Here is a 13231-nt window from a genome sequence, read left to right on the forward strand (position 1 = left end):
CCGAAGGTCGGGCTGGATGGTGCCGAGAATCTGGACAATCCGCTAGGCCTGGCGGAGCTGACCGGTGCCCTCGACCAGCTCTCGAGGGGAAAGTCCCTGGGGCTGGATGGGTTGACCGTGGAGTTCCACAGGGCATCCTTGGGGCCGACTACGTGCGGGTCCTGGGGGAAAGTCCGGTGACCGGGGAGATGCCCCTCTCTTGGTGCAGGGCAGTCATCGTCCTGCTGCCTATGAAGGGCGATCTCCGCCAACTTAAGAACTGGTGCCCGGTCTCCCTCCTCAGGACGGATTACAAAATTTTTGCCAGGGCTGTGTCTGCTCGCCTTGTGGCCGTGCTAGACCACATGATCCACCCGACCAGTCCTGCACTGTCCCGGGCCGGGCAATCCACGATAACATCTATCTGGTCCAGGACCTGGTCCACCATTCCCAGGAGGCTGGTCTGTCGATCGCCTTCCTTTCCCTCGACAGGAGAAGGCGTTCGACAGGATGGATCACGAGTATCTGTTCGGAACTATGCACACTGTCAGGTTCGGGACGCATTTCGTTGCCTGGATCTGACTTTTGTATGTGGCCGCGGAGTGTCTGATTAAGGTTAATGGATCTTTGACGGCACCCCTTCGCTTTAGGAGAGGTGTGCGCCAGGGATGCCCCATGTCCAGCCAGTTATATGCCATATGAGTGGAGCCTTTCCTGCGCCTCTTGCGGAAGAGGTTGACGGGACTGGCTCTACAAGGGTCGGACGTGGAGGTCGTCCTCTCGGCTTACGCCGATGATCTGCTCCTCATGGTCGAGGATCCCATTGAACTGCGGAGGATGCGTGAGTGCCAGGAGATTTACTCAGCCGCATCCTCCGCCAGGATCAACTGAGAGAAATGTTCCGGACTCCTGGTGGGTGAGTGGCAGGTGGACTCCCTGCCGGAGGAGCTCAGGACTTTTGCCTGGAGCACGACACATCTCCTCTATCTGGGAGTCTACCTTAGCCTTGCCGAGGAAGCCTGGCCGGCGAACTGGCAAGAGCTGGAGGCCAAATTGCCACTTGGCGAGGGCGCTGGACAGGACTGCTCCGAGTGCTGTCCTACAGGTGTCGAGCGCTAGTCATAAACCAGCTGGTGGCCGCTATGCTGTGGTACTGGCTGGTCACTTTGACCCCTCCCCCTGCATTTGTCACCAAGATGCAGAAAAAGCTGGTGGACTTCTTCTGGAACAACAGGAAGCACTGGTTCTCTGCTGCGGTTCTGAGTCTCCTGCTGAAGGAGGGCAGGCATTGGTGTGCATCAGCACCCAGCACGCGACTTTCCGTCTTCAGACCCTGCAGAGATAGCTGTATGTTGAGCCCCCTCCTCGGTGGTGTGTGCTGGCGATGTATTTCTTCCGCCAGCAGTACAGCCTCAATTATGATATGCAGCTCCTGTTTGTGAGCCTGGGGGGTGTCAGGACCACCATGTGGGGGCTGCCCACCTTTTACCAGGAACTCATCAGGGTCTGGAACAGAGTCGCCACCAAACGCAGCTCTCCCCCGTCTGGAGTGGCGGCTGTCCTTTGGGAGCCGCTGCTCAGGAATCTGTACCTCCACCACCGCGGTTTTCGGTGGCAGGCGGACGAGGGGGCTGTGGCTGGCGAGGTGACCAGGGTCAGGGACCTGCTCGATGGCGAGGAGCGTGCTGGATGGTGCCTGAAGAGCTGGCACGGCACCTACCCTGGTCCAGCGTGTGGCCAATGCCATCGAGTCGCTAAAAACGGCCCTGGGCCCTGACTCCGTTAGGTGTGTCGAGGATGCTCAAGCACGAGGGGCGATCCCGTCCAAACTGACCCCGTCCGGACGGAATTCCTCATCGGCACCAAGCCCCGAAACCTCCTTCAGGAGCCGGCGCCTCACAATTTGAGCCTCTTCCGGGAAATCCCCTCCGTGCCTTTCAGTTCTGCGCGGAGGGGTTTCCTGTATGGGCTGCTCCTGCACACTCTCTACCTTGCCATCCTCGTCTGCCGTCTGGACATGCAATGGTGCACCATCTTCCCGTCCGGATGAGGCGGGGGTCCCCAATGGAGTGCACTCTATGCAGGAGTCCTCCCTTTATTTATTGGGGATTTGGCCAGGAGGGTGTTGCACAGAGCAGTCCCGTGCAATCGATTTTTAAGTCAGTTCACGGACTCCCAGGCCGCCTGTAATTTCTGCGGTCTGGAGGAGTCCGTGTTCCATATTTATATTGAGTGTGTGAGGTTGCAGGCCCTGTTCCAATATTTGAAGGGGCTGCTCCTCAAATTCTGGTTGCACTTCAGTCCTACACTCCTGATCTTTGGGCACCTTGTGCAGAGGGGAGCGGGCAGGTCGGAGGGCCTCCTCATAGGACTGCTCCTGGGCATGGCCAAGGAGACCATCAGCATGTCCAGGCAGCGGGCGGTCGACGGGGTCGTTCAGCCTGACTGCCTGCCTCTCTTCCGTGGTTACATCCGAGCCAGGGTGTCCCTGGAGATGGAGCACGCGGTGTCCACCGGTACGCTCGCGGCCTTCCGCGAGAGGTGGGCACCGGAGGGACTGGAGTGCATCATCACCCCGAGCAACCAAATTTTAATTTGATCGTTAAAGTTTAAAAGTTAATTTGTTTAATTTGCCGCTTTTAGTATCCCCCGTTAACAAGGGTCACTTGATTTATAGGTTCACAAAAATAATTGTGGAGCTGTTCCAGGAACTTGATTTAAAGTTTCTACTCAAAATAGTGTAGAGCTGTTGCATTGTGAGTGGCTTAGCCAGTCATGTGATGTTGACAAGACTCAATAAAACCCCAATCAGTTGGGCCCAGGTCATCCACGATGAGGTATGCAGTTGTGAGCCTCGTGGATGAACTGGTAATGTGTAGTGGGATTGTTAAACCTTTGTTAATAAACCAACTAGTTCTTGATAGCAATGTGTTGCTATGAATTCTTAAAGCAAAGAACCCAAGAAGTAAATGCATTACAGAGGGGTTTAGCGAGGGAGCTCGAGGGAGTCGGGCTGAGGCAATGAAAGGCTTTTCCACCAATGGGGGGAGGGGAAGGGGGAGTGAATGCACAGTTAAAGAAGCAAAGAGTGCCGGGGTTATCGGCCTGGAGGAGGTTACAGAAGGTTGGAGGTGGGACAAGGCCAGTCAGAGATTTGAAGCTGAGGACAAGAGTTTATATTTAGTGCATTGAGGGACAGGGAGCCTTTGTACGATGACAGTGAGGAGGATTTCCTGTGGGACAGGATATGAGCGACTGTATTTTGGACAAATCAGTCGAGTTCACTGAGGATGTGAGGCCAGCAATGAGAGCATTGGAGCCATCAAGACCAGAGGTGACAGGAGCATGGATAAGGATGTCAGTGTTGTAGGGTATCAGTTGTGACCTTGGGCAGGACCACTTCAATGCTGTGAGCTGGAATTGGACTGGACAGATTGGAACAGGCAGCATTGAGAGGGTTGGGCTTGGAGTTTAGGTGAAGATGGGTCAGCAGGCAGAGAGGACAGGCGGGTGGGTGGCTTGTTTGAGGAGGGGATTGATGACTGGTTTTGAATGTTTGAGGAAAGTCACTAGTAGTGTGAGCTACACAGTAAATGTTATGTCTTTTTCGATGCTCTGATAATGACTCCACGACGCAGTGTGTTGTACTTGAACTGTAGTGACCTTAGTCCTTTATTGATAACTCCAGCATGAGGATTACACCTGGTGGCCTGCCTTTTGTACTGGGCCAGGCACACCTGTACAGGTAACCTACAAGTCTCCCACTGCAGTGCCCTCTGGTGGCACACCTTGTAATAGTGCAAGCAGTAACCATGTAGGGTACATGACATCGCTCTCCCCCAAGCCTTTAGTGCAAATCGCCTCTGCATTGACTGTGCTCTGGGCTTAGCTCTATCTGGTTGACCCTTGGCGGGTTGTTTCTATCTTGGGTGAGTGGTTGGTGTTTCGTTGGCAGTAGAGTGCTGGTGGTTACTGTTTGTGTGTGTGTCCATGACCACTCCATTCTCTCCCCCCACATATAGATTATGCCAGAGGTTCATTGCATTCATATACATTCAAGTCCAGAAAAACAAGTTTGCATTACATTTGAGGTGACACGCCATGGTGCACAACTCTGGCCCCAGGGACGCAGGCTACTACATTGGGTAGCTCACTGGACCTGTGTGCTCCCGATTGGTGTCTGCCCACTGCATTGGTTGAGTGCAGTTGAAATCCTACATCGCACAACGTTTCATTACTCATTATAAATAACTTGTAGCTCCGATCGTGATCACGCACCTTTTCTTTGTTTATTGCATGTACACAACGCTGATCATCAATTTCACATCTTGCATCTGGCTCACCGTTGACTTTACATTGTTTGAAAATGTGGAACAGTCCCTTTAAGTGTGGTGGGTTGCAGGCCTCCTTTAAGAGAGCTTTGCCATCTTTACCCCAATCCTCTTCTCTGGTGCCACGTGTTGCTCCATCAGCGCAGCACCTCGTGGTCTGGCCGTCGCCATCTTTTTCTTCGGTGCATCACCTCGTGGTTTGGGCGCCATCTTCCCTCCATCCACGATGTCGACTGCGGTGATCCTCTTCTTCCCGGGATCTGCCACCGAAGCTGGGAAGTCGCCTTCGGATCCAATTTTCTTCCTCCGGAGTCCTGCCACTGGAGCCTGGAAGGTGTGTTCGGGTTGTCTCAGCTGGATCATCTCCACATGCTGAGCGGTCTGTGCCTCGGGTGCTGTGCTGGTCTGCTTGCTGATGCCGGGTCCACCCTCAAGTGAGGGCTTGCTGTGCCTCCGAGCGCGGAGGATGTCGATTGCTGGAGGGATGAAGTCTTCCCACTTGCAATGGATCTTCTCCATCCACCTTCTTCCGAGTAGCATTGGTCCATCACCTGCAACAATCCACAGAGGTAACTTGTGCACCGCGCCATCATGGAGTACCTTTACATTCGCAGTACCAACAACTGGGATAAGTTCATCGGTGCAGGTGCGCAGCTTTGCCTGAACCAGGACCAACTTGGTTCATTCAGCCTGATTGTCCCATAACCTCTCAAAGGTTTCTTGATTCATTACTGACTGGCTCACCCCTGTGTCCACTTCCATGAAGACTGGAACACCATCTATCTCGACTTCCATCCTCAATGGGGAACCTTCGGTGGTGTAGGTAAACGTGCTATATACCTCATCATGGGGCTGAGCTGTCTCTCTGCCTATCGTTTCATAACCAACGCTGGATTCATGGCCATCTGCAGACTCTTCATCGACACAGTGAGTCATATTTCTCTTACACATTCGCTTGAGGTGGCCCTTTGTGCTGCAGCCTTTACACACAGTCTTTAAAACAGCACTGGTGAGCCCTGTGATTCCCTCCGCAATGCCAGAATGGAGCTACTCGGTTAGTGCCCCTCGGCGAACTCTGAGCTAAGGGCCTCAGGGGTCTGTTCTCTCTTCCCTGAGAAGTTTTGCGTTCTATAGTCCAGCCTCTAAAAGACGCCACTCTGTGCATAGTACTTGCAGGGTTTGAGTCCTGAGGATGGGTCATCTGCCTAGAAACGCAGGTCGAGGTCATGAATGTCTGGCTCACAGAGATGGCCTTCTGCAGTGTGACTGTGGTATCCGCAGACAGTAGCTAATGAAGAAGGCTCTCATGGCCGATTCCAATGACAAAAATGTCTCGCAGCGCTTCAGTGATGTGGTCGCCAAAATCACACGGTGCCACCAGCCTCCTGAGGTCTGCAGCATATTTTGCAATTTCTTGGCCGTCGGTGGGTGCTGAACCGGTGTCTGGCTGTGAGGATGCTCTCCTTGGGCTTCAGTTGCTCTTGGATCAGCGTTACAAGCTCCTTGTACGTCTTGGTCGTTGTCTTCGCTGGTGCCAGCAAGTCCCTGACGAGGTCATAGATGATGGGCCCACAACTGGTTAGCAGGATAGCTCTGCACTTATCAGCCAGTGTGGCCGGGTTTCTCCTGCCAGGTCTTTGCTGTGAAGAAATGATCGAGCCTCTCCACAAAGACATCCCAATCATCAGCATCGGCAAACTGCTGCAATGTACCAAGGGTAGCCATTTTCGCGTGAAGGTTCCTAATCTCGTCGCCAATTGTTATGTCTTTAGATACGCTGACAATGATTGCATGAGGCAATGTGTTGTACTTGAACTGTAGTGACCTTAGTCCTTTATTGGTAACTCCAGAGTGAGGATCACACCTGGTGGTCTGCCTTTTATACTAGGTCAGGCACACCTGTACAGGGAACCTGCAAGTCTCCCACTGCGGTGCCCTCTGGTGGCACACCTTGTAATAGTGTAAGCAGTAACATGTCAGACACATGACAGTAAGGGATAAAGAGGAGTCAGGAGGTGTATGGAGAAGAAATCACTTGGCCAGGGTGTGAGCATCATTTGGGAAATAAGTGAAGAGAAGGCATGGGAGGGAGATTGGGGAGAATCTGCAGTGATGGGGATCAGGGAGGAAGACTCGGGGAGGTTGGGGAGGAAGTGGCAGAGGCACCTGTATGCATGAAGCAAAGAAATCCTGGAGCTTTTCATATCAGGCCATATAATGATCAGTTGTTTAGAATTTACTGAAGCTCAGGTGAGCTGCCTGCAGTTTTCATTGAAACATTTCAGACATTTATCAACCTTCAGACCGGTTTTTAAGTGATTGATATTTTCCCATTAAAGGTGCAGTTGTCCCTGTCCTGACCCAGTCTCCGAGCCTGGAACGTGTCACAGAGGGTCACACGGCGCGGTTACAGTGCACCATGAGGAACGCCAGAGTGAGTGACACCGATGTCCACTGGTACCGGCAACTACCGGGGCAAGATACGGAGTGGGTTTTAACACATGAGGCAAGTGGCAGCACACGAGGGAGCCCAGGTTCCACTGACCGTCTCCAGCCTTCCAGAGACACCTCCAATAACAGCTTCATTCTGACAGTCACAGACGTGCAGCCCAGTGACACTGCCGCCTATTACTGTAAAGTGTGGGGCGATATCAGCGGGAACGGAACCCAGCTCAATGTAACCAGTAAGTATAAGTTACATTTGGTTTTATTCATAATAGCATTACTACAGAGAGGGTAATTTTACAACAATACACTCCCAGTCGAGAGGCACACACACACTGGGAGCATGGACTGGAGAATTGGGGCTGTGATGTTGTGGCCCTATATCTGACCCACATTCCATGGGACTGTAGCTTCTCACTGGGAGCACGGCATTGTGGGATCCCTCTTATACACACTTCACTTCTCAATAGAACACAGGAGCTTCCCAAACTTGATGGAAATATATTGTTTCGCCTAAAGTGTGATTTCACTTATACTGACAGGGATTAGGAATTCTAAGGCGATTTGATTCTTTTAAAATTCAACATTACTAAACGTTAAAGTGCCAGTAATCCGTCACAGTGCAACTCAGCAGCAGATAGTTTTGCAATAATTTCTCACATTTATCTGCACCTATTTTCTCCTCGTGATGGTCCAGTCCACAGGCCCTGACTCCTTGCCCAAGTTACCATTCACACCCACACATATCCCCATCAGTGTTACCCTGCATTTGCTTTTTGATGCGTGGTCCCTTTAACGGGCGGCGCGGCCCATTCAAAGTTTCACATCGGGAAAGCTGAACCCGGGCTGTGCTGATCTCCCCCTCCCCCACGTCCCCCACCCCCCCACATCCCCCCCACCACATCACCCCTCCCCCTCCCCCACGTCCCCCCCACCCACATCACCCCTCCCCCTCCCCCACGTCCCCTCCCCCATCCAATCACCCCTCCCCCTCCCCCACGTCCCCTCCCCCACACACATCACCCCTCCCCCTCCCCCACGTCCTCTCCCCCACCCACATCACCCCTCCCCCACGTCGTCCCCCACCCACATCACCCCTCCCCCACGTCCCCCCCCAACCACATCACCCCTCCCCCTCCCCACGTCCCTTCTCCCTCCCCCACGTCCCCTCCCCCACGTCCCCTCCCCCTCCCCCACGTCCCCTCCCCCTCCCTCACGTCCCCTCCCCCACCAACGCCCCCTCTCCCCCACCCACATCCTGCTCCCCCACGTCCCCTCCCCAACCCACTTCCCCCCTCCCCCACCCACATCCCCCCTCCCCCACGTCTCCTCCCCCACCCACATCCCCCCTCCCCCACCCACATCCCCATGTCTCCGCACATCCCCTCCCCTCCCCCACCCACATATCCCTCCCTTACCCTCGATTTAATTCCTAAGTTGATTTTTATGCTGCTCCTTTCCGCTCCCGACAGGATTTGTTCATTCTTTGTAAATTCACCTGAAATAATGATTTGTGGTTAATTCTATAAAAATTGTTTGGCTGGATTTGCGATGTTCTGGGCAGAGGATCTGTTCCCCCTCGCACCAAGTGCAGTTATTGAAGTAGGGCAGGGATGACCATCACTGGTATAACATTGAGACAAACACCATGCGCTGTATATTTTAGGTACTTGCTGTCTCACAATACAAGCTGTTCTCGCTCCACAGTCCCATTGACCAGTTTTATGCTCCGACTTCCTTCTGTTTGAATCAAACTTTGATAAAGTTTACACTTGTATTATCCAAGCTTTTATATAAATCTTACAGCACAGAAAGAGGCCATTCGGCCCATCGTGCCCGTGCTGGCTCTTTGAAAGAACGATCCAATTGTTCCCACTGCCCCTGCTCTTTCCCCACAGCCCTGCAATTTTATTCCTTTTCAAATATTTATCCAATTCCATTTTGAAAGTTACTATTGAATCTTCCACCGCCCTTTCAGGCAGCGCATTCCAGATCACAGCAACTCGCTGCGTAAAAAGGAATTCTCATCTCTTTCCCCCCTCCCCCCTGGTACTTTTGTTAATTATCGTCAATCTGTGTGCTCTGGTTACTGATCCTCCCCACACTGGAAACATTTCATCCTCATTTACTCCAGCAAAACCCCTCAGAATTTTGAACGCCTCGATTAAATCCCCCTGTGACTTCACTGCTCTAAGGAGAACAATCCTAACTTCTTCAGTCTCTCCACATAACTGAAGTCCCTCATCTCTGGTCTCATTCTAGTAAATTTCCTCTGCACCCTCACCAAGGCCTTGACATTGTTCCTAAAGTGTGGTGCCCAGAATTGGACACAATAGTCCAGCTGAGGTCTAACCAGTGATGTATGGAGGTTTAGCATCACTTCCTTGCTTTTGTACTCTACACCTCGATTTATAAACCCAGGGTTTTTTAGCTCTTTTAAAGCCTCATCAACTTGTCCTGCCACTATGAAGATTTGTATGTGAACCTCCAGGGCTCCCTGTTCCTGCACCCACTTTATAATTGCACCATTTAGTTCATATTACCGTTCCTCATTTTTCCTTCCAAAATGCATCACTTCACACTTCTCTGCATTAAATTGCATCTGCCATGTATCTGCTCATTTCACCAGTCCTCCTGGAGGCTGCTGCTTTCCTCCTCATCTGCAAACTTTGAAATTATGCCCTCTATACCCCAGTCTATTTTCAGCATTTAAAAAACCTGCTTCATGTCCTCTCTCAATGAAATATCCCTGCTCCAGTGAGAACTAATCTAATTCTATCATCACACTTCTACACAGGGTATGGTGAGGCCACACCTGGAGTACTGCGTGCAGTTTTAGTCTCCGTATTTACGGAAGGATAGACTTGCATTGGAGGCTGTTCTGAGAAGGTTCACCAGGTTGATTCCGGAGATGGGCAGGAAAGTGGAGCTGAGTCCATGATCGGATTAGCCATGATCTTATTGAATGGCGGAGCAGGCTCGAGGAGCCAAATGGCCTACTCCTCCTCCTACATAAGAACAGAAGAACATAAGAATTAGGAACAGGAGTAGGCCATCTAGCCCCTCGAGCCTGCTCCGCCATTCAACAAGATCATGGCTGATCTGGCCGTGGACTCAGCTCCACTTACCTGCCCGCTCCCCATAACCCTTAATTCCCTTATTGGTTAAAAATCTATCCATCTGTGACTTGAATACATTCAATGAGCTAGCCTCAACTGCTTCCTTGGGCAGAGAATTCCACAGATTCACAACCCTTGGGAGAAGAAATTCCTTCTCAACTCGGTTTTAAATTTGCTCCCCCGTATTTTGAGGCTGTGCCCCCTAGTTCTAGTCTCCCCGAACCTCTCTGCCTCTATCTTGTCTATCCCTTTCATTATTTTAAATGTTTCTAATAAGATCACCCCTCATCCTTCTGAACTCCAACGAGTAAAGACCCAGTCTACTCAATCTATCATCATAAGGTAACTCCCTCATCTCCGGAATCAGCCGAGTGAATCGTCTCTGCACCCGCTTCAAGCTAGTAAATCCTTCCTTTAGTAAGGTGACCAAAACTGCACGCAGTACTCCAGGTGCGGCCTCACCAATACCCTATACAGTTGCAGAAGGACCTCCCTGCTTTTGTACTCCATCCCTCTCGCAATGAAGGCCAACATTCCATTCGCCTTCCTGATTACCTGCTGCACCTGCAAACTAACTTTTTGGGATCCATGCACAGGACCCCCAGGTCCCTCTGCCTAACAGCATGTTGTAATTTCTCCCCATTCAAATAATATTCCCTTTTACTGTTTTTGTTCCCAAGGTGGATGACCTCACACTTTCCGACATTGTATTCCATCTGCCAAAGCTTAGCCCATTCGCTTAACCTATCTAAATCTCTTTGCAGCCTCTCTGTGTCCTCTACACAACCGCTTTCCCACTAATCTTTGTGTCATCTGCAAATTTTGTTGCACTACACTCTGTCCTCTCTTCCAGGTCATCTATGTATATTGTAAACAGTTGTGGTCCCAGCACCGATCCCTGTGGCACACCACTAACATCGATTTCCAACCTGAAAAGGACCCATTTATCTCGACTCTCTGCTTTCTGTTAGCCAGCCAATTCTCGATCCATGCTCATACATTTCATCTCACTCCGCGTACCTTTATCTTCTACAGTAACCTTTTGTGTTGCACCTTATCGAATGCCTTTTGAAAATCTAAATACACCACATCCATCGGTACACCTCTATCCACCATGCTCGTTATATCCTCAAAGAATTCCAGTAAATTAGTTAAACATGATTTCCCCTTCATGAATCCATGTTGTGTCTGCTTGATTGCACTACTCCTATGTAGATGTCCTGCTATTTCTTCCTTAAAGATAGTTTCAAGCATTTTCCCCACTACAGATGTTAAACTAACCGGCCTATAGTTACCTGCCTTTTGTCTGCCCCCTTTTTTAAACAGAGGCGTTACATTAGCTGCTTTCCAATCCGCTGGTACCTCCCCAGAGTCCAGAGAATTTTGGTAGATTATAACGAATGCATCTGCTATAACTTCCGCCATCTCTTTTAATACCCTGGGATGCATTTCATCAGGACCAGGGGACTTGTCTACCTTGAGTCCCATTAGCCTGTCCAGCACTACCCCCCTCGTGATAGTGATTGTCTCAAGGCCTCCCTTCCCACATTCCCGTGACCAGCAATTTTTGGCATGGTTTTTGTGTCTTCCACTGTGAAGACCGAAGCAAAATAATTATTTAAAGTCTCAGCCATTTCCACATTTCCCATTATTAAATCCCCCTTCTCATCTTCTAAGGGACCAGCATTTACTTTTGTCACTCTTTTCCGTTTTATATATCTGTAAAAGCTTTTACTATCCGTTTTTATGTTTTGCGCAAGTTTACCTTCGTAATCTATCTTTCCTTTCTTTATTGCTTTCTTAGTCATTCTTTGCTGTCGTTTAAAATTTTCCCAATCTTCTAGTTTCCCACTAACCTTGGCCACCTTATACGCATTGGTTTTTAATTTGATACTCTCCTTTATTTCCTTGGTTATCCACGGCTGGTTATCCCTTCTCTTACTGCCCTTCTTTTTCACTGGAACATATTTTTGTTGAGCACTATGAAAGAGCTCCTTAAAAGTCCTCCACTGTTCCTCAATTGTGCCACCATTTAGTCTGTGTTTCCAGTCTACTTTAGCCAACTCTGCCCTCATCCCACTGTAGTCCCCTTTGTTTAAGCATAGTACGCTCGTTTGAGACACTACTTCCTCACCCTCAATCTGTATTACAAATTCAATCATACTGTGATCACTCGTTCCGCGAGGATCTTTTACGAGGAGATCATTTATTATTCCTGTCTCATTACACAGGACCAGATCTAAGATAGCTTGCTCCCTTGTAGGTTCTGTATCATACTGTTCTCAGAAACAATCCCATATGCATTCTATGAATTCCTCCTCCAGGCTACCCCGTGCGATTTGATTTAACCAATCGATCAGTAGGTTAAAATCCCCCATGATTACTGCCATTCCTTTTTCACATGCCTCCATTATTCCCTTGATTATTGCCTGCCCCACCGTGAAGTTATTATTTGGGGGCCTATAAGTGACTTTTTCCCCTTACTATCTCTAATCTCCACCCACAATGATTCAACATTTTGTTCATCAGAGCCAATATCGTCTCTCACAACTGCCCTGATATCATCCTTTATTAACAGAGCTACCCCACCTCCTTTCCCTTCTTGTCTATCTTTCCGAATCGTCAGATACCCCTGTATGTTTAATTCCCAGTCTTGGTCTTGCAACCACATTTCTGTATTGGCCACCAAATCATACCCATTTGTAATGATTTGTGCCGTCAACTCATTTACTTTATTTCGAATGCTGCGTGCTTTTAGGTAGACTGTTTTAAGACTAGTTTTTAAAGCATGATTTTTAGTTTTGACCCTTCCTCCAGCCCCTTTATATTCAGTGGCCCTTTTTGTTTTTTGCCTTGAATTTCTCTGCCCTCCACTTTTACTCATCTCCTTTCTGTCTTTTGCTTTTGTCTCCTTTTTGTTTCCCTCTGTCTCCCTGCATTGGTTCCCATCCCCCGCCATATTAGTTTAACTCCTCCCCAACAGCACGAGCAAACACTCCCCCTCGGACATTGGTTCCGGTCCTGCCTATGTGCAGACCGTCTGGTTTGTACTGGTCCCACCTCCCCCAGAACCTGTTCCAATGTCCGTAACTTCTTATGTTCTTATCCACAGCTCTCGGCCACTCTGCTGCTATAACTCTGCCTGGAGTGCATGGGAGGGCTGCAAATTATTCCTGGACCCGGATATGCCTGGTCCCAGCCTTCCATTGGCCTTTTGGAGGCATCAGGGATAGACACTAAGAGAAAGAACCTGCACTTCTATAGTGCCTTTCAGTCTCGGGATGTCCCAAAGCACTTTACATAAGCCAATGAAGTACATGTGAAGTGTAGTCTCTGTTGTAATTTAGGAAACACACA

At 50.0% G+C, this 13231-nt stretch overlaps 1 protein-coding gene across 3 annotated transcripts in view; it reads left to right on the forward strand.

The window, feature by feature from the left end:
- Positions 1-13231, forward strand: part of LOC139250427 (uncharacterized) — a 95057-nt gene that overhangs the window by 37968 nt on the left and 43858 nt on the right. For all 3 annotated transcript variants that reach the window (XM_070872822.1, XM_070872824.1, XM_070872823.1), the window contains exon 3: positions 6650-6994. In XM_070872822.1, coding sequence (XP_070728923.1) covers positions 6650-6994 — 345 coding nt within the window. The remainder of the gene's footprint in view (positions 1-6649; positions 6995-13231) is intronic.

This window comes from Pristiophorus japonicus, unplaced genomic scaffold (assembly GCF_044704955.1).
Source record: "Pristiophorus japonicus isolate sPriJap1 unplaced genomic scaffold, sPriJap1.hap1 HAP1_SCAFFOLD_370, whole genome shotgun sequence".
NCBI lineage: Eukaryota > Metazoa > Chordata > Chondrichthyes > Pristiophoridae > Pristiophorus > Pristiophorus japonicus.